The 23,633-nt window shown below is 31.5% G+C and overlaps 1 protein-coding gene across 3 annotated transcripts; it reads right to left on the bottom strand.

Annotated features, from left to right (window-relative positions):
* Positions 1–1,825: 1,825 nt before the first annotated feature.
* On the bottom strand, positions 1,826–23,363 carry LOC126780239 (sodium/potassium/calcium exchanger 4). 3 transcript variants are annotated; one of them, XM_050504534.1, is made up of 10 exons: positions 23,161–23,363; positions 5,941–6,123; positions 5,357–5,544; positions 4,640–4,826; positions 4,489–4,563; positions 4,096–4,373; positions 3,260–3,422; positions 3,083–3,184; positions 2,880–3,001; positions 1,826–2,565 (listed from the first exon to the last, which is right to left on the bottom strand). In XM_050504534.1, exons 1-10 carry the CDS (start codon positions 23,177–23,179, stop codon positions 2,338–2,340), a joined length of 1,545 nt encoding a protein of 514 aa, XP_050360491.1. In that variant the 5' UTR covers positions 23,180–23,363; the 3' UTR covers positions 1,826–2,337. The 3 variants fall into 3 exon arrangements, with proteins under 3 accessions (XP_050360491.1, XP_050360492.1, XP_050360493.1); XM_050504535.1 differs by lacking the exon at positions 23,161–23,363 and adding an exon at positions 22,882–23,011; XM_050504536.1 differs by lacking the exon at positions 23,161–23,363 and adding an exon at positions 12,120–12,187.
* Positions 23,364–23,633: the final 270 nt, after the last annotated feature.

Genomic DNA, 23,633 nt, shown 5'->3' with positions numbered 1-23,633 from the left:
TCGTTTAGGGCAGGATTTTGCTGGGTCTCCAGGATTCAGCCATTGCGACGAGCGCTTCCGATTATCGTACAGTATCCACTTTTCATCACAAGTAATGTCGATAATTGATTTAAAATCTCTTCATTATTGTGTCGGTTGAGTAAAGTAACACAGCAGTCGACGCGTGTTTGCAAGTACGATGGGTACCTCAATTCATGAGGTACCCATCGTTCAAGTTTTTTTTACTTTCCCAATTTGCTTCAAGTGGATTAATACAGTTTTATCAATTACCCCGAATCCTGCAGCTATATCTGAAATGCTTTGTGATGGTTCCGCTTCCACGATAGCCTTTAATTCTTCATTTTCCACTTTGGTCTCCGGCCGTCCACGGTATTGGTTCTGAAGGTCGAATTTTTTTTTTTTTATAGAATAGGAAGGCGGACGATCATATGGGCCACCTGATGGTAAGTGGTCACCAACGCTCTTAGACATTGACATTGTAAGAAATGTCAACCATCGCTTACATATCCAATGCGCCACCAACCTTGGGAACTAAGATTTTATGTCCCTTGTGCCTGTAATTACACTGGCTCACTCACCCTTCAAACCGGAACACAACAATATCAAGTATTGCTGTTTTGCGGTAGAATATCTGATGAGTGGGTGGTACCTACCCGGACGAGCTTGCACAAAGCCCTACCACCTATTTCCAGAACGAAAACGTTAAAACCAAAAACGTACCGTGCTTTCTTTTGCGACACCAGCGTCGTGCACATCATTAATCCTTTGAGCTATTTCTGCAGCACTGGTGCCACGTTAGAACTCGTACTCGTAAATATACCGATATTTCATGTTTTCCATTGTGCGGTAATAAGCGACGCCAAAGAAAAAACTAATGAGGAAAAAACAAATGAATGACTGTTTTCAAAACTCAAATGTACCAGCTAAATGAATTTATAAATTTGAATTTGGAATTCTTAACCAAAGAGGAGATAAGTACGACAAAACGCTAATTTCATATATAAGGACCTAATAATAATACAGAAATAAATACATATAAAACAGTACATTATACTATATTCGTCTGTAATTCAAATTAATCATTTATGCCTGCATTAGACCTTACACCAGCGATACTCAATCTTTTCTTTATAAGGGCCACAAACACGTGTAAGTCATAGTGTCGCGGGCCGCAAACAAAAAATATTTAGGCAATGATTTCTTAAGTTTCGGGATTACTACAAATTAAAATAAGCAAGTATGAATGGATTTATCGAGTATATTTTAACATTGTTTTAATTACTGAATGACGTTTCAAACACTGCCTTTCAAACACCGTAACAGCTTGTGAATGTCCCACTGCTGGGCTAAAGGCCTCCTCTCCTCTTTTTGAGAGGAAGGCTTGGAGCTTATTCCACCACGCTGCTCCAATGCGGATTGGTGAGAGGGTAAAAAAACCTTTGAAATTTAAAATAGTTGAAAATAAAGTAACACCAGGAGGGCTAACCACAAAAGTCCGGTGGGCCGAATGTGGCCCGCGGGCCGCAGGTTGAGAGTTACTGCCTTAGACTGTTAGTACAAAAAAACTTAAAATTAAAAGTAATATAGTAAAAATAAATTGAAAATTGTAAAATTCTGTCTTAAAATAAAAAAGTAGCTGTTTCTGTTTTTCGATTCGAGGGCAAGTTAGTAAAGGATGTTGTTAGCCGTCTTGTGACTTTTTTAATTGTACATATTTAATTAAATCTTTAATGTCAACAATTCGGGATTAAATATGGTGGAGCTTAGGATTAATTACAATTGAAATAATACTGAAAATAAAAATCTGTATATTTTATATTTCTTAATTGCTGATACATTACATCGTACGTATTTATTTACAAAACAAATTTTCCAACTTAAATATACTATGTACCTCTGTTACAAAGGTAAGTTAAAAAGTATACAAAGTATTAGTATTAACTTTGCTCTCTGATAATATGTAATATATAAAACATATTTGGCATTAAATTCAGATAATATTCCATATAATTCCAAACTCATATTATGTTAAATATAATGATATTTTAAGACTGATAAAATAATGTTAATTAATAAAAAATTAAATGAAATCTAAAAAAACTATGCCGCTTAGTTCTCAATCAAATAGGTAATATTAATAATATCTTGTATAATAAACTTAACTTTATTAATCTTTGTTTGTAAATTTGTGATCATCGATATCACCTTAAAACTAAGAATAAAATTTAGTACGGTTTGCGAACAACATCAAGTGAGAAAGCTGGGTGCTTCCTTTGAATCTGACGTGAATGACATCACTGGTGAGGTTTCATTCATATCACTGCATATGTTTAGTAGTTAAGACTTCAGTTCGGTTCTCTTGCAAGTACGCACGTTCACCGGGAAAAATACATTCAACTCGATAAGAGTGGCTAGTACCAAGAACATAGCGTACATAGCCAAACACGCCCGCCCTACCGCCGCGTCCAGCTTAAACTTGTTGAACCAGAAAGTGAGGTACAGCAGCAGAAGCGTAGATAACAGGGATATCGCCGAATATTCTAGACCCATTGAATTTATCTTCACCTAATGAAAGAACAAAAGTTTTAACAAAAACATTATTATTTATAATATAACATGCGTAGCCAAACACTTTGAAATTGAAAATTATCGTCCAATTGTGATAATCACTCGAATATTATTATTTTCGTGTCAGAAATAAAATGTTTTTATTAATCATTTTTATTTTTATAACAGAGAAATGTTAATTGAAGTTTTTGAGTGATTGTTCATAATCAAACTACGGGCCCAAATCGCTCGGCAATATATTTTCGCTATATACATTCGCTTGATAAGATATAATTCGCATTTGTAATATTCATATACAATAACGGTCTAACCCAATAGTTGCCAGGTTCAGCTGGAGTTAACGAAGCTTTGATTAACCACGGGAGACCCAAACATAAAAGTATGTCGAATGTATTTGATCCTATCGAGTTGCTTATACCCATTGATCCGTGACCTGAAAAAGATATAAGAATGGGTTTTACTACTTCCAAAAAAAAATAATCATTCTCGTTTTTATTAACTTTACTCTTTTTACCTTGTTTTGCTACGATCACACTGGAAACAGCTTCTGGGACTGACGTTCCAGCCGCTAAGAACGTAATCCCCATAACTGAGTCCGGTATCATCAACGTATCACCTAAGGTTTGTATCACACAGTTATTATTTATTAATGTTAGTTTCAATAAAATGTGGTAAATTTATAATGTCCTACCTATAATGGTAATCATCCAAGCAACGATATAGGACAGTGATCCTATCCAGACGATGCACATGATGAATGTCAGCGGAAACCAATTCTTAAAACGAGGTTTCTCACAGTCAGGTATCGTGAAAAGATACACGAGATGTATCGGCCATGTCACAATCCATGTCGTCTGAAATAAGTGGCTTAATTATAATATAAAAATTAATAGATCGGTATAAAATTACTTCACATTAAAATTGTTGGAAATGAATGTAAAAAATCAATCTCCTAAAATAAATCCATCCAATCCGATATCCTAAAATCATCTTCAAAACGCGCATTTTCTCAGATAAGTTTTATGTATATTCGCTTAGAATTTTTTTTCAGTGAATAATTACAAAAAATACGTCTCCTATTTATTAGTAAGGATTATATGAATAATTTTATGTCTGTTCATCATCTGCACCCGTATGCACTCAATGAGTTTATTTACAATTGTGCTCTGAATGCAAACATAATATATCGGGAAATCTACTACTATTAATTGCCTCGTTGGTCTAGTGGCTTGATGTAAGGCCACAGACCCTGGTCCTGAGGTCGTGGGTTCAATTCCCAGGTTGGACCAAAAAAAAGTTATTAAGTTTTTCTCTCAGAAAATTCTCAGTAGCAGCCTTCTAGACTCCGTCTAGAAGTTGGAAGTGTGTGCACTCACTTTTTTCGATTTTATATGAATACAAAATGACTGGTCACAGTTTTTCTCTTTATATCAGAAAAAAATATTATTTTACTTTTAATATCGCTTTATTTATTAGCATATTAATCTTGAACTTATTTAGCAAATAGTTTTATTATATATATTATACCTTTGTAAGTTTACTTCTTCCTGATGGCCACTTCCATAAAGAATGACGATATTCCTCCACTACTTCTTTATTCCCTTCTTCTACGTTCCCTTGATTCGTTTCTTCTTGACATGCAATTTCCATATCACTGACTTTGGGATCGTTTTCACCATTCAAACTTTTATCATCGTCATTTTTAATCTTTTCGACTTGAAGAGAAGAGTCCGCGGACAGCTTCTTTTCGTTTGTATCCGTAAATAGGGATACACTCTTGACATTCCCATTGTGCTGGTGATGATCTAGTAGAGATGGATTTTAGTATATTTAATTTATATTTGAAATAGAATTACATTAAATAATTAATAACATAACATTTTCTGAGTTATATTAATAAATATATTATAATGTACAAACCATTATCGACTGATAAAACGGAGTCTGGCTTTTCGTTATCTTTCTTCAAAAAATTCGAAACACATATCCAACTTCCTGTTGTAAAATATATATATGTATATATTACTACCAAATAATATAATAATCAATTTTTAAAAAATCACAAAATTACCTTTAGCAAAATTTTGAATAGATTTGTCGTAATACATGATGCAAATATAAACTCCATACAACAATACTAGAAGAAAGGCTTCGTACCATTGCACGTATTCGTCATGCATGATACAAATAAGTATGGAGACTGTAATGCCATATGCTAGACAATCCCTTGTTAACGGCCACCAATCGAGAGGTACCACCTAAAATTAAATGATAAATATCAAACGTAAAAAAGCCATAAACCTGATAGTTTCGTATTTTTAATAAAACTACTTTACTAAAAATAAATAACGAAATTCTTTAATATTAAAAGCACAAAAATATAGACCATTGTCTATTAAAAGGTGAGGAAAAAAGCTTAAGTCTTTGTTTTTTATATGTTACGATTTGTGTAAAACAAAATATTCGAATAAGAGAGGGGGATATCTGAATCAACCAGGCCTCTTTCACTCAAGTCCGAAAGAAGTCCGAAGAATTCGAAACTCAATTCATTTGAATAAACGATGGTCCTAACGTATATTATCGTATATTAATTCATGATTTTATTTTATCTATTAATATTCTTCAGGAGATGAATCGTTACAGCATTCTGTATTTTCTCCTTTCTAATATCAAATCAATGATGACAAAAATACCTAAAAAGTTAAACTCTAAATCTAGAATTATTAGATAAGCGCTTTTCAAACTACAAAATTATTTCATCTAAAATCTATATAACTATTATTCATACCATTCCTGCGCCGATGCCACAACAGGCGGCTACAGCTAGAATATTGAAGACGGCTGAGCCAACAATAGTACCCACACCAATATCACCCTCAGTTATAAAAGTCCCGATGACGTTCACAAACAACTCCGGTGCTGACGTAGCTGCTGCCATAAAAGTGGCACCAGCCACATCATTTGTCATATTTAAAGCTGAAAGAATATGTAAAATATTGGAAAAAAAGTAAGTTTTAAAATATCAATAATGATAGAGCTATGTGGTACAAAATTTAAAATCCAGCGTAGACCACGATCGTCAAATATCAGAAAGTGAGATGTCACATTGTCTATAACAATTATAACATTTAAAGGCTACATGCATCAATTTAGCGTAAACTTCAGTCCATATTGACACACACTCTTTTTTTCTAATCGCTACAATTCAAATGACACAGTAATAGTGTGGCGCATCTTCGTGGATTAAACTGACAATATCTACCAACGTAAATCAGTTTTCAATCTTATACGAGTGAGATACAAAATGAATTCTTACAGAATAGCACCGCTGTCTAAGATACTTAAAACAAAAAAGTGATAACGTTCACTTACCCGTGCATATTCTATCAACGGCTGGTACAAAAAATTTATCGCATACGACAGCGAGGGCGAGGAAAAGATAGATGGAGATAAATGCATGTAGCACGATCGCACCATGCTGCCTCTGTATCTCCGTGAAGAAACCCGCCGGAAAATCGTCGATGGCCGGCGGCGTGCAGTTGCGAAGATACCCGTCTATATGTTTAAAAAAAGATAATATAATAAATTACAATGTTTTTAAGTATTTTTTAATTTAAAACTAATACACTTAAATATCTACTATTATTAATACGCCCATAATCGCTCTTTTCTATTTAGATCAGGAATCCAAACGATGACATAAATTCTCAATCACCGACCGCTACAAAAACCACTAGACATAGGGACTGTAAGAAATTGATTATTGTAACTAAGTCACCCATAAGTATAAGCTTATTATAATATACATATAACATATAATCTATTTTCTATTGTATTTTGTATGTGTGAGTAGAAGTATTTTTTCTCTTAAATTATTTTTCTTATGCACGCCTACAAACGTCCTTTCGTGCAAATGGTCGGTTTACAATTATTTCAAAATTTGGTGTGCCTCTTGTAAAATATATATATTTGTGTTGTACAATACTAAATTCAATAAATACAAAAATTGGTAAATGATTCACTCCCTGGAGGATAGGAAAAAAAAACTTTAATATCGTGAAACATGAAACGATAACATTATATTTCATTATATTACATTTCCTTTGCCTTTTTTAATCAAATAAATCATATCAACAGAATAAAATTACTTATTAATAAGCAACAATTCATAAAATTGTCCAATTAATTGTTATTTATTTGAACATTTGTAGCAATATTATTAATTGGTTTAAGGTTCACATCCGATCATTATTTCTTTTGCATGTAATATAAATATACCATAAAAATGTTAGATATTTATATTTTTTTATATTTATTGTTTTTTTTTTCTGAACTTTACTAATACGGTTTATAAGAAACTATTATATTCTATTTGTTTTTGGTTAGAGAGATACATAGCCTATATAATATATAATCCTCCCCCTCCTAATATCCCGTAGTCAGAGTTAATTGTCAGACCGGGCACTTTTTTTAAAGCATTATTTGTAACATTAAGACAAAAATTCCATTTTGATGAAGTACCTTGTTTTATATATATATATAAAAGGGTTATTACATTTTCTACCTAAACAACCTCAAATTGTCATATACAAAAGCGAGCAAAGTTAAAGTGATTTTTTTAATATGTTAATAGTCGCAATGTCTGTTTGAGTTTTACATAAGCAATTATTCGGTTATACCTACGCGCGCGTTACACTATACCCACGTGTCAATAGCACCTCGACGAAGTTTCAAAACAAAGTGAATGCCATGTGAGCATAACGTGACTGACAAAAATTAATTTAGAAATATATACTATAGTCTCTCATTATTTAAATAAGTAAATAATCGAAGATATCAGTGTTAGTAAAATTTTCGTTGTACAAAATATAAATTTGTACAAAATAAAAAAGCTGTCTATTAGTAATAATTTACATAAAATATCTTAATACATAAAATAAGATTATAATACAATATGATTAAAAAAGAAAGTTCGAAAATATAAGATTTACATTTTTTTTTATTTAGGAATATAAAAAAGTCAGAGAAGGTTTATTTTAAGTAGGTTCCATTGAAATTAGGTTCCATTTTTTTTTCAAACTAAAAAAATTCTTATTAATTGTCTTCAAAGGTTTTAAATTTTAGCTACTAACGTAAAAAAGCTGTGATTAAAATTTTATATAAAATAATAAATAAACAACATCATTTTTGAATTTAAAAGGATTTTTATGATAATGATAATCATCCATTTAAGAAAATCATATACATAATAAGCAATTATATAAAACACAAGATTGCAAGTCACACCTATATATTCACGGCATCGTGCGTGTATTCATACTATTACGTCTTAACAATTATCATATCTGCTTTATATTCATAAAAAGTGAGAATCTAAACTAGGAACTGAAAATGCGAAACTCATTAACTTAGAGCACGCAATACATTTCATTTACAAGTGAATATGCTTTATTATTATCGAATTAGTTGTAACTTTAGTTTACATTTATTATTTTCGCGTGGATGTCGAGTAGAACACTTTCGTTTACAACAAAGTAATCTGATATCGAGTGAACACGAAGTATGTTTTTTGTTACGTTTTTTATTTGTTTTTGTATTAAGTGAAAGTTACCTGATAAGGATTTTAATACTATTAATATATTTTTTAGTCTAGTGTGCAGGATATGTTGATAATTTTTATTTATGATCGAATTTAACTTAAATATTTAATTCGAATATTTTTAATGAATTATTATTTTTGCATACAGAGGAAAATGTCCTGAAAATAACTATATGTGTTTAAAAAGTTCTGACGTATGTAAATTCTAATAGCCGAGTGGTTCCCGAAGAAGAGAATAGAACCACCACACCACTTTTAAAACCCTGGGTATTGCTAGAACCCAATACGTAGTATTGTTGTATTGTGGTTGCAAGGGTTAGAGAGCCAGTGAAACTACAGGCACAAGGGACATCTTAGTTCCCAAGGTTGGTGTCGCATAGGTGATGTAAAGAATGGTTATTTTTGCCGGTGCCAAAGTCTGTGGGCCGTAGTACCACTTATCATCAGGCGCAGATATGTCTCTGCCGTGCACCTCTTTATATTATACAAAAAATGAACCAATTTTTACTCAGCGCATCCATCAATGTTGATTGGCATCAGGCAGGTCTAATAATAAAATACGGCCAAATAGAAATGTATCTCATATAATACGGATAGTGCAAATAGAGGATGATAATGATTTATGTGAATGATTATTAAAAATAAGATATAAACAATTACAAATCTATGAATGATCGAAATAAAATAAGAAATCAATTAATAACCACAATGTATGTCGTAAATTTAAATACGACTATGTGAGTTTCTTAAACATTGTCACGTAAACTCATTTAATCACGCAATTTGTCACGTGCTAAAACTATATTTAAAAGAGAAAGAATTATGATTTTAATTTATCGTATTTTACGCTATTTTAAATCTATTTTACTTTATATGCAAATTGATTATACGATAATTTTATGATAATTTGTCTTTGCGAAAACATTTTGATTTATAAGTTACTAGCGGTTCTAACATAGCATTCAAAATTGTAATACTAGCAGTTGGTATCGAACTATTCTGCAAAATCAAACTTTATAGTTCGTCATCGCCTCATTCTTCTACGCAGAACACGACTTGTATTGTCAGAAAATTGAAAACTGTGTATTGTACAACCGTAAATGATAGCAGAGTAGCACTGCTAGACCCTGAGCTTTAACAACGTTCGCTTATGAGCTATTTACCTGTGTTTTAGAACTATAAAAACAAATTTGACATCTATGTATTTTATACCAATTAATAAATATTAAAATAAAGCGAATTAGTATATTCATGTTTATTTATATGATTGAAGTTAATCAAAATTGAATTGATTTTCATCAATATAAATTAAACTAAACCACGACACTCGCGATAAATAAACGAAGAAATTTGATGGTTTTTTTTTTATAGAATAGGAAGGTGGACGAGCATATCGGCCACCTGATGGTAAGTGGTCACCAAACGCCCTTAGACATTGGCATTGTAAGAAATGTCAACCATCGCTTATAGCCAATGCGCCACCAACCTTGGGAACTAAGATTTTATGTCCCTTGTGCCTGTAATTACACTGGCTCACTCACCCTTCAAACCGGAACACAACAATATCAAGTATTGCTGTTTTGCGGTAAAATATCTGATGAGTGGGTGGTACCTACCCAGACGAGCTTGCACAAAGCCCTACCACCAGTAATAAACTATAAAGTTTTTGATGTACCCCTTAATATATCATCGAATTGAGAATTAGTCTCAAGAACAGAACGTAGCTAAATTTAATTATATATTAGTAAGGGCACACCAATTGACTTTTTTGTGGGTCAGAATAGTTCAGCAACCTGCCTCCTGTAATAATCATTTAAACGACTCTTATTGTTAACATTTATTAGAATACTAGATATTGTCCTTGGACTTGCCTGAATGAAATTGAATAATTCAATCATAAATGTAACGATGTCATAATACATTACTAAAACAAACATTTGCATGTGGTAAACACATATATGTGTTCCACTGCTGGTCAAAGGCGTTTTCTTATAGAAAGGCTTGATTGTTTCTAAAATTATTTAATAGCCTTAAATAGGTAATCCAAATCAAGAAATAGTTCTTAAGTCACAAGACTATTAAGATAAATCTCTCATACAAATATATAGTTCACACAAGCAGCACAAGCAAAGAATAATCAAATATAGAGCCATTGTTCTAAGCCTTTTTTTATTTAAAGATTTCCGCAAGCCGATTTCCGATCGCACTATTATTATAGAGTAACTATAATCCATAATAATATACATTTCACTTTTTACACACATTTTCTGTTGCGTTATTTTAACGTTTTTCTTAAATAAGACATTTTAAACATTCCTATTTTTGAAAGTTTAAACTCGGAATTGAAATGATTAAGCCTTGTCTATAAAATATGTACATCAAAAATTAATAATTTTATACAAATTTTTATATCAAAAAACTGTAAACTATCATAATATCAAACGTTCAAGCTAAATGTCATAGTTTTTTCTGTAAACATAGCAATCAAAATATAAAAGAAAAACTCACCTCTACATAAAATTAGTTTAAAAAACGTTACAAATATAAACACGAACTATTTATTGGAATTAATTTCAAGAAAAGTGTAAAATCTTTAATCCTTGTAAAAATTCATATTACATTATAATATTACGTTGAGATTATTAAATATTATATAAAATATAATTTTAAAAATATATTTGATTAAAATCGTTGATTATATGCGAGTAATTAAATCGAGTACCATTATACTGATAAAACTGTATATAATTGGCAAAATCTTAGACCTTGTGATTGTATTATACAAAGTAAATCTTATGCGTTCGAGTAGTTTTTATCAAAGGATACTTTGTATTCTGAAATAGTATCAATAACTATGAAATAATAACTTGTCTCCTTTGAATATGATGTGTATCACAAATAGAAAGAGATCAATTTTAAAATTAATCACTTCTGTCAATGTGAAGGCAAGCGCTTTTTTAAATATAATTATAACATAGTGCCGTATGTTCATTTGTTAAAATTACTATAAAAACGGTTCTTAATAAAAAACCTTTCTTCGTTTTTTTGTTTTCCTTCTTTATACAAAGTCCATTGTACACATAAGTATGTTGGTTACTTAAATCGTAATACTGTGGCTTATTTTTATTTGAAATTCATACAGAGTATAATACTCATAGAGATATATTATTTTCCGACACCGTTATTACAAGTAATATCAAGAGCTTATGACATAAGACACAGCAGCAATTTTGTTTTGGCACATTAACATGGCTCTACACTTTTAGAACACTTCGCGGACACTTAGAACTTTTAAAAACGAGATGATCTTAAAATGATTTAAATTTAGAATGTTTTGGTTTTTTTGCACAGTACTTATCTTTTTATAGTTTTTTTATATTGCATAGTTTAATATTTATTATTATATTTTCTGATATCCTAAATTATTTTGATTTCTTTCTTTGTCGGAGGAGACATTCAAGAGGAATTTAACCCTCTTTCAATTCCATTCAACAAAATACTTGTGATATTTATACATACTCACCAATATGACATATTATAATATTTTTACAATCATTATTTTAAAACAGAATACACTAAACAAAGTCACATAAAGAATAAAGATGTCACGAAACAGAAAATTAACGACCTTGGTTTTTAGCATAATAAAAGATCCAACAGTTTAAAAAAAAAAGTATGATTCCACCAAAATTTCTATGCAAACGGCTTAAAAGCTCTCATCAATGCGAGTTTTTTTTTCTTTTAAAACAATAAAACAATATTGCAATGAATTCATTTTATTTTTGCATAAGGCTCTGATTTATATATGTTTATTTGGAATATTAAAAAAATATATTGCCGCTAAAATAAAATATCACTTAATATAAATTTATTCACACACACAAATTTAGACAGATAAACGAAAGTTTGAAAGTTTGAACTTCATTTAAAAAAAAGCGAATTTTGTACGTACGTATGAGCGAACGCATCGCTGAAGGCAAACAAACAAAGTGACTTCCTCACTAAAAACGGTCCGACAAGTAGCAAAGTCAACAGGCAAATTAGCTCAAATGGCCGCTGCGTCAACTTGACTAACCGGATTAACCGATTTTACTAAATAACGTCAACCTCTTCTTAATACATACAAAACGTGAGTCCAATAAAAAGAAGAACATTCAGAGTTTGTTACACCACTAGCTCCTTTTCCGTTTTTTTAAAAACGAAAAGTAGTAATTTGATCCTTCTAGAAATCAAATATCACCTCTTTCTATTTAGAAAAACAACTTTATTTTATATGTTTAATGTTATTACTTATCACTAATCTTGAAACTCACCTTTAAATTGATTCTTCAGAAACTAAATATCTTTTTTTTTATTCTTGATGCTCAAGTAGGCCAGCAAAGCCTTTATCGAAAGCTTTTCCTCATGTAGTTTCTTTGTTTTAAAAATTAAATTCATAAAAAAATGTTTTATGTATACTACGATTAACAACTATTAATATCAACATCGTCGAAGAAAAGCAATGTATATAAACCTCGGGCCAATTTATAAATCCCCTAAATGCTTAAAGAACTTTGCGTCCGCATATTTTACTGATTATTCATAATAATAAACATAAAATGGAAAATAATAATTATATATATATATATATATATATATATATATATATATAATTATATATATATATATATATATATATATATATGTATATATATTCGAATTGACTTGCTTCTATCGGCCCAAGTAGCCTCGACAGCGTCTCCGGGCGGATTCCTCTACGCATGTTCAAAGGTCGGTTCATACGTCGCAATGCACTCTTTTTTTTGTTAATATATTTAATACGGTTCGTGCTCCACCGTCCTGACTGGGTAGGTACCACCTAATCTTCACGTAATCTACCACCAAACGGCAGTATGTAGTATTATAGTATCCCGGTTGGAAGGACGAGCGAGCCAATGCAATTTCAAGCACAAGGAACACAACGTCTTAGTTACCGAGATTGGTGGCATATTTGCAATGTAAGGGATGATGGTTTTTAAACCGATAAGTTCAACAGGAGTCCGGTAACTTGAAAGTATGCTATTATTTGGGTATATATTCATATCATAAGTATGGGGTCGTTATTGCTTGTATTATATTCTATTCAATTTAAGTAATTTAATAGACAAAAAATGACATTAATCAAATGTCAATGATTTATACACGATTTTAAAAAAAAGATAAAAAATTACTGCCTTTGTTATAAACGTTGTTTAACGAGTAATAAGTAAAACATATTGCCCATTCCTTCAAATGTCAACATAATAATGACAGAATGAGAGAAATCAATAAGAAAATAAACTTAAAATATAATTTAACAACATAAAGAGATTATAAACGATTATATTATAATCACATAAAATGAATCAAAATCCACTTTACTCGTAAATAAAACTCATTAGCATCTAAACAAATTCTACTATAAATAGCTAATCCTTTTAGAAATACACTACTGTCTAAGCGAAGATTAAATGTTTTAAAATTATAAAACGAAACACACCATCGACAGCAAAAGAGATACTCATGTAAAAGTTAAACATGTGAACCGGTAGTTTCGTTAAACATCCAAGAACGTATACCACTTATCCCATGTTACAATGCTACGGCGTAATAACATTAAGCTGTTGATGCTGTTGTTGCTGTTGCTGTTGACGTAAACTAGACCTAATAGCTTTAACGTGACTTACTACGTTTGAGGTATAGTGCGTGCCTCCACTCGTTGAGATATCATCGAATGCATTACGAAGGAAATTGACATATGAATGAAGGCAGGAAGTCCGCATTAAGACCTCTTTGATATTAGCTTCTTTCGATAAACCGCTAGTTAACTACAAATGTAAAATAGCTATAGTTCAATGAATGTTTGAAACCGTTTTAGTAATATTTATAATCAACAGCTACGGATAGTTATATTACTTATTTATTTATATAAAAAGAAAACAAGGTAAGGAAAATATAACATTTGGACGTCACGAGAAAACCGGTAGATGTAATGTCGAAATTTATGATTATTGAAACTATGATTATTTATAGTTAGATAAAACCAATAAATATATATCAGTAACAGCCTGTTAATGTCCCACTGCTGGGCTAAGGCCTCCTCTCCCTTTTTGAGGAGAAGGTTTAGAACTTATTCCACCACGCTGCTCTAATGCGGGTTGGTAGAATACACATGTGACATAATTTCAATGAAATTAGACACATGCAGGTTTCCTCACGATGTTTTCCTTCACCGTCAAGCACGAGATGAATTATAATCACAAATTAAGCACATGAAAATTCAGTGGTGCTTACCCGGGTTTGAACCCACGATCATCGGTTAAGATTCACGCGTTCTAACCACTAGGCCATCTCGGCTTAATAAATATATATGGAGTAAAAAATAATGAATGAATTGCGTTAATAAAATAAAATAATATAACTTTCTATTACAATAAAGTATCGCAAAAAAGTCAATAATCGGCCGACGCACACAAAGTGAGTAGAGCAGCGGCGGCTGGCATGAAAGTATATGAGAACGTCATACCGTTTGCCGTCACGGCTTACGGGCGGTTGACATCAAAGTAAATTAATCTAAACAACTACTGCAATGACAATTGCGTTCAATAATCAACGATATTATCATCGAATTCTTGACGCACAACTTAATCTTTCATAAAATTGCGACTTAGACTCGCAAATTTACAGAACGTAGCCAAATTGAATTAAATTTAATATCTTAATACACAAAAATCACTTTTTTGCGATTTGGTGGACATACATATTTTGTGTTACTGTGTGTGTGTGTTTGTACTATTTTAAACGTAAGTAAGCTAGTGCAATTATAGACATAAAAATAAAAAAAAAGGAAAAGTAACAGCCTATTAAGGTCTCGCTGCTAGTCTAAGGCCCCTCTCCTTTTGAGGAGAAGATTTGGAGCTTATTCCACCACGCTGCTTCAACGCGGTCTGGTGGATACGGCAAAATTTCTCTGAAATTAGACATATGCAGATTTTATCAAGATGTTTGTTTTCCTTCACCACCGAGCACAAGATTAATTATAAAAACAAATTAAGCACATGAAAATTCAGGTGCTCATCTGGGTTGGTTTAATATAGATTAATATTAATGTAGTATACATGTATAATAATGATTTCAATACAATCATATGTTATGTTTGAAATTGTTTGTCGTATGTGTATGTATGTGTAAGCGACAAACAACTAAGACAGTATCAAAAGATGAATGAAAGGACTGTGATCTATGTAATGATGTACTTTCAATATGTACAGTACAGTACAGTAACAGCCTGTAAATGTCCCACTGCTGGGCTAAGGCCTCCTCTCCCTTTTTTTTTTTTTTTTGAGGAGAAGGTTTGGAGCTTATTCCACCACGCTGCTCCAGTGCGGGTTGGTGGAATACACATGTGGCAGAATTTCAATGAAATTAGGCACATGCAGGTTTCCTCACGATGTTTTCCTTCACCGTAAAGCACGAGATGAATTATAATTACAAATTAAGCACATGAAAAGTCAGTGGTGCTTGCCCGGGCTTGAACCCACGATCATCGGTTAAGATTCACGCGTTCTTACCACTGGGCCATCTCGGCTATTTCAATATGTGCTGTATAATATACAAGGCAAGGTTTTTTAATTATTTTTACTTGCAAATTACAGTTAGTGAAGTACCTTCATAAAATCAATATATGTTATTTTATAAATTAATTGTAATGGTTACGCAACACATACATAATAGTATAAATTAATATTGTTGTCAAGACGGCAATTGTATCAGCTACTACGAATAAACACACGTAGGAGCTTCGCTACGGGAAGTTAAAGAATTGTTTTAGTACGTTTTCAGCGCGATATAGTAATGTAAAATAACGTAGCAATTGGTGATATTTATTAGTCCCAAAAATAGTACCATTTGAAAGGGTCAATTGGATGAAGTTGAATACTATGAGAACGTTAGAGACTAATAAACCTCAAAAAGGAGTTAAAATTGTTAAAGTTAATGGCGTTAACAGTCAGTCACTTAGGACATTGTATAAATGTAGAATAAGGATTTGACATTTGATTAAACTAAAATAGATTAAGACAAAAAAATATTATTTTTCTGAAGTTAAATATGTTGATGGCGTTCTCTAATCGATTTCGGTGACTGCGGCCATTCCAAATGGAGCTAAGGAGACTGCACAGGACATATGGTGCACAAATGTGTAAGCAAACAAAAGTGAATTCTCTATTTCCTCACTCTCAAATTTCGACCTGACCGAAGAGACATAGTAATTTAAACAATTCCAAAGACCCGGGGATGCTACTGCGAATTTTCGACCAAGAACCCCAATAATTTTTTGTTGGCCCAATCCGACATTTGGCCAATTTAGCAGTTTCAAATTCAATAAAAACTATCTTAGATATATTTCGTGTCTCTTGCTATACTTGAATCGCCATTGGATTAGTTTAGAGCTTGTACATGATAATAGCTTATTTAATTCTAGTAGAGTCTACCAGATTAAGCAAAAGATATTAAAATATGGCACGCTCTAATCTTAAGCAACTAGAGAGTGGTGCAGGATGAGAGTGGTAACGATTTTTTTGATCCATGGGAACGCGAACACTGTACTAGCTGCTATTGAGAATTTCTTAACAGAATAAACCAGCATAAAATGGCGTTTTTTGAATTCTAGCCCTGGGTAAATAATATTAAAGTTTGTTAATCGATTTATAAGCTGGCTACGAATAAATTTCGAAGAATCTATTTTTATTTAACATGTTATAAAGCATGAACCATAAAAAATACTTAGTATATTTTACTAAAGTTTTAAAAACATAGCGTGATTATCCACCGCCCTAAATATTATCCGCCTTTTAATTTTTATCATTTTTTGGAGCATCAAAAAATCAACATCAAAGACAAATATGAGCAAATGACTTAACCGCATGTTGTTTTTTCTATAGAAAAGAAAATCGCTAACTTTGTTATATATGAGAAAATTATGTAACGAAATAATTATTATTCTTATTCGTATCAACAACTCTTGCTAAATATTGTTTTGCCATCACGATTTCAAAACTGACTGAAAATATAAAAACTTATATAGTTAATAATTTTTTTAATGGAAATAAGTAAAGGCTCCGCTATTAAAGTTAGATATATAAAAATAATAATTATAAAAGGTTCTGCTCTCTTGTTAGGAATATTATTTCACAAACAGGCATAAATCCAAACAAAATATCTAATTTGTAAAAAAGCTAGTTTTAGTCATTTTGACGGTTATATAGCTATCAACCATAAATATCAAATACAAAATATTTATTTAATATAAACGAATCTTGGCAAATATGCCCGGCTCACTGACGCTATCTTGCAGTTTTGACTTTCATTTGATCCTACTTATCTCATAAACTATAAATATGGGATAAATTTGTAAGTATTTACTCAAATATAATTGTATCACTCTTTGCGACAGACTATTCAGGGGATCTTTTTTAACAGCGTATCTCCGATAAGTTAGTAAAAGTAGTAGTTAGTAAATATTCATATTTCAGAATTAAATTCAAAATATATGTAACGAGTAAAGTGAAGTGACGAGCAGGTTTAGGAAAGGAGCTAGTGTTGCGGTGTGAAGTGTGAGGCGGGCAGAGGAGACGTGAAGAGAGTTGATTGCGTGCGGTATATCAATGGCTTGCTCGGGATGGAATTATTCATTACGTAAATTTAAATTGTTGATCAATAATAACCACTGTATAGATTTAAAAGTTAATATTAATTATAATTGTATAATCTGTGATATAAAGTAATTTGCAAAAATATCCCTGAATTTCTCCCAGAATTCCTTACATATATTTTATTTAATTTGGCAAGCTGTTCTCGTAGAAATACTTTTCAATCGACATAAATGACAAGCAACGTTTCAAAATGTAAATATTACGAAGCAGAGCGGACTCAGTATTTATTCGTATCCACATTTTACATAGGCTTAATATATAGGCTTTACTTAAAACCAATAAAATTTATATATTATATAAATCTAATAATATGTGTCTCATTAATGAAAGTGATTTTAACATAAGACCAGCTTTTGCCCGCGACGTCGTACGCGTGAAATATAGATCTATATTTTGATTTTTGCTGAGACAATTGAGAATTAAACACCAATAAAATGGGCTGGGAATGGATAGGTATACAGTGTTTATTTTTGTGCATTCTATTAAAGGTCCTGGTAGTTCTTGTGTTCCCTCTTAATGAACTTTTCCAGAGGAAAACATTTTTTATTTGGGTTCGCAATGCCACTTCAAAGCACGGAAATGCACGCCATATTTCGTTCATCGAGCTAAAATGATGATAATCGGTATATTTTATTATTAGGACATAATAAAATCATTTTTATTCTTTTTTATCCACCGCAAATCTTCGGAATTATATACCATCGAAGCAACATCATCACTAACAAACAGTCTTACAGTAAAACCGAATTATATTTTTTTTGCTATTTTACTGAAATATAAAATAAAAATGCAACTATTAGTATTATAACCTGAAATATAATAAGCAATATGTCTGTGTTAAGTTATTAATACAAAAAATTCGCCTTTTTGTACTGTATTCTTATTAATTATAATTTATGTTTAACTAAGTTCTGTCCTTCTTTTCTATTGCTACATTTTTTTCGACTTCTGCTTTCGATGGTTTTTAATTGGTTGATATTTTTAAACAACAAGACCTTTACAGAACGACTTACTTGTCTGTTCATGTCTGCGTGTCGTTAATTTCGTTAAAAATCCGTTAATTTTGCATTTAATTCATTAAATAACGCGAGATCTGGACCATTCTAAATTTAAAACGATCAGAATGAGATATTTTCTTCCGGTAACAAGTAGCCTATATTTTAAGTTAGATCTTTAGCAATATATCGGTGAATTTAATTTAATTTAAGTCTAGCCCAACTTTAATTTAAGTCTATATACATTCAATTTCATACAGTAGTTTGTGCGTGATGCGGGTGCAAACATACAGACAAACAGACAAAATTTTGAGAAACTGTTATTTTTGCTTCTATAGCTCTAATATTATTATTTTTTCAATATCTATAATGTACAGACATCGGCCTGTTACAATTTTATTATAAGTATATAATTATATATATTACCAGTTTATTCACGCGTAAATTAAATGTAATTTACTTCACAATTATATAATAGAGTGATTCAATAAATAATCAGAGCAAAAATTCAATAAGTAGCAATTGTAAAACAATTAGATAAATCTCAGGACGCGTTTCGTTAATACATTTTTTTAATATTATTTCCTATTTATTTATATTTTATTCATCTGATTCCAAATTAAGCTTGTACAGAGCTTGTACTATGGAAACCAGACAACTGATATACTACATATACTACTTTTCTTTTGTAAATACATACTAATATAGATAACACCCAGACTCAGAACAAACAGACATGTTCATGCACAGAAATATCTGTCCTGGGTGGGAATCGAACACACAACCTTCGGCGTGAAAGGCGATTGTCCACCAACCACGCCAACCGGCTCGTTAAATAAAAAAATAAAATAAAAGTAACTTGGCATTTAATTTTGTGTGGCACGTTTCTAGAAAGGGTCACAAAAAGTCACGTGGAGCGTGTCCACGTGAATGTTGTGAAACTTTATTTTATTTTTCGTCATTAAGTCTGATTGAAAAACTCGAAGAAGCATTACAAAATATAAAAGTTACAGCAAGTGTTTTATGATGAAGATTTCTGACTTTTACTCAAACGTTTTAAACTGAAATCAAGATCTCATTATTAAGAGTTACATATTAACTGCCTTCGTATAATGAAATTTTATGAGATTCTTAGACTAAAAAAAAATACTTATATCGGATCATACAAAATTAAAAAATGAAACACGTCGTGGACCGAGCTCCATTGTGTTACCGATAAATATGCCCTGTTCACATCCCGTGTGTCGTGTGCTTGTGAAAAAAAATATCAAAGGTATGTTCAGAACAACATCTTGCCCGCACTGATTTATGAGGCGTCAGAGCAGATGCATCTCGTTTTAGGTACATCAATTACATAAAAAATTAGTAATAAAACACTATGAAAAATATATTGCGAAGAAAAGTCGAAAGCTGGTGTTATATTATTCAATATGTGATAGATAGCGTCGGAGCAAAAAGGGAACAATTACGTAAACAGAGGGTACATAGTTTATTTATTTCTATGATATTCAATTGTCTTAAAAATTGTCTTACCACCTTATTTATTAGCTTACACGTCATTACATAAGATCATATTGTTGATTGCTCCCATTTTTTATACTTTAAAACATACTAAAAATATCTACTGATAAATTTCTCTAGAACTTATCCTATCAATCATTCGATTCAGAAAAATTCATGACATCAAAGCTAATGGTAGTTTATTTATTACAACTACTAGATGTGATAAGTCCCGTGATTTGATTAGCTACGACTAAAGGTCTTTATTGTCTGTGTATATGAAAATATTATTCGTACAAAAATATCTTTAAAATTTAATTTAATAATACTTTTTTGGCAGAAACATTAAGAAGTAAAAGACATTTTTTGTTGATGTTTTGTCATACAAAATGGCGACTGTTTGGAGAGGCATGAAAATGAATAAGATTTGGAAAAGTCCAAAGGTAAAGCAATTTAAAGCAAACTTTAAGCCTATTTGGACTGGCCTCTGTTGATTTAATTGAAACAGTACAAAATAAGTCACAAGCAAAAATTATTTAACTAAGAGATTGTTTAAAAAAACACCTCAAGGAAAACGGAAGCCCAACTTTAATTTAAGTCTATATATCTTCACTCTTTACTAAGTTACGATTGATAAGGGAGTTTTAAAGGTGGAAACAATAGAAATTTAGGCAGATAAAGATGAATGATGATTCCACCATCGCCAGCCCTGACAATTTGTCAATTGTTAACCGGATGAGGCGCTAATCCTGTGCCTCCCCTACTTCTAACTTTAGGAACGCTTACCGACGCAAACGACCGTAAAATTAGCCGCGGACAAGAAAATTGCTACACTTTAAAAATTATTAAATGTAACATGATGAAATTAAACAATTTTAATATTATTTTCAAACATAAGTTTTTGCTATGTACCTTTCGAACTCTTTCGATCAAGACTGTAGACAGTTAATTACAGTAGCATCTCAATATATTTCTTTTACTTATATTTTAAATTATATAAAATGTTTCTTAATATTACAATCATTACAAGTTTTTTACGCCATTAGATAGACATATTAAAAGATACTTAGCGCACAGCAAACGTTAGGCTTAAAAGTAAATCAAATTTTCAATATTATACAAGATAATAATTATTATATAAGCTTTTTGTCGTGATAAATATTTTATTTTATTTCAACTTATAATATATTTGTAGAAGTTAAAATTCATTCAAAATTATAGGGGGAATTTCGACCAATCGTTACCAAATTGATAGCTTAGATAGATAGATATTTAATATAGAAAAAATAATTTTTTCAGTAAAAAATATAATGTAGCCACATTGTAAAAATATTAACGCTTTGAAAAAACACACTCATGAATTAAGTAAATTGTTTTAATTGTCAATAGTAGAAAGCTTTCAAGTAGTATTAATTACTAGATAATTGCTTTGTAACCAAAGACTCATAACAACATTTGACTTGTTAAAATGTTCGCCTTTAATGTTATTATATATAATTATTCATAAAAATATTGTAAAATTATTTGTTGTTATATAAAATGGCTTTTAAGCGTAATGTGATAAAATAAATGGAATCTAAGGAAATAAGACTTATAACATTATTGTTATTTCATTTATATACTACTGGATCTACATATTTTGATGGAATTTCGACTAACATACATGCATGAGTTGCTGCAAAAAATGTATCAACACATGTCTGATATAATAAAAAATGTTTGTTTTAGCTTAAATGACAATTAAAAATATCCTGACGAATGTTTTGATTTTATCTGTAATATAATTATTACAAATATATACATAAACTTACAATATAACACAATTACATAATATGCGGTCAATTTATTACTAATAGTCATATAATAGAAAATACGGTTCCAAGTGAAATTAAACTTATCAATTAATTATCAACTTATTAAATATACAACGCCAAAGTATAAGTTAATATAGTAATGCGAAAGGATATGCCGATGAAGATGTTTATATAAAGAATGAGTCAGGTGACAAATTGTATATGTCATACTTATTTACTAGCAACAATTCGTGTGCCGGCTAAAAACACCATTTGAATATCAAGCCAATTATTAAATACCTAGATACTCAAATTTAGAGATAATGTTTTCCACGATTTTATCAAAGAAGTATTAGCGTGAGAGATATATCATATTTATATACTTTTTTATTTTATACTATGTGTATATGTGTATTTGTTGATATGTTAAGTAACCTTAAATAATCATGAGGACATAATAATAAAACGCGATAAAATGTTTGTATTAGACCGTTGCGCCATAATCGGTTCTAATACGTTTACGAATAGTCATTGTCCAGGCTGATAGCCACACCCGTAATTTGTGACTTACATGTGCTGACTACGATTTTCGGGTCAATTAAATACGCTATTTTTTCTTTGCTTGCGAAATTCTTCAAATTAAAACGCGTTCTTGGAATCGCAGGAATGTCGGACGTGATCGCAACAGCACATACCTGTCGCATTGAAAGCCATGACGCGTCTTCACTCTTCCATACTTACGGACCCCAGCTGGCGTCTAGGATGCCACAAGTCACTACATTCACTTGGAATAACAGGCACTCGGGCCTCTGATATAATCTTCTCCCCTGCCCATTAGCTTCGCAATAGTGTGACCTAGCCATTCACAGAGAATAGGACGCACTTCCGACCTGTTTCGATGTATAACCTTGCCGGTACGCGGTGTGCACTTCACAGTCCCGGCTGGGGACGGCTACTCGTTTAATGTAACGTACCTCGTTCGGAGGCATTCATCGTGGTGGCGGAGGGATCGCGCGGAGACGACCGAGAGCGTCGTCAGTGGCGTCCAAATGCCGCGGCCAGCGCTCGGCGGTACATAATGGACCGGGCGGAGAGCTCGTCAAAAGAAGAATACGGGATCCAATTATATATTCTTATACAATACACGTACGTCGGGCGGCGCACGGGCGCAGTGATGAAGTGACTCCGAACTCAGCTTCTGCCTTACCACATATTGTATATAAGTTGGCAACGATTTTTTAATTTCATGATTAATTAAGATCGTTTTGTAGTATTAAATGTCATGAGTTATATATATTGTCATAAGCTAACTTTTATTTTAGCACACCTATTAATAATTAATCAATTTTAGGGATTTAGGAACACATATTATAATTAATGAATGAAGGTTGTTCATTTTTGAAAGAGATGAGCAAAAATCCCTATGAAGCAATTGATAAACACAGTA

Source organism: Nymphalis io, chromosome Z (assembly GCF_905147045.1).
Source record: "Nymphalis io chromosome Z, ilAglIoxx1.1, whole genome shotgun sequence".
Taxonomy (NCBI): domain Eukaryota; kingdom Metazoa; phylum Arthropoda; class Insecta; order Lepidoptera; family Nymphalidae; genus Nymphalis; species Nymphalis io.
Note: the sequence above shows the minus strand (reverse complement) of the source record. Positions and strands in the feature narration are given on the sequence as shown.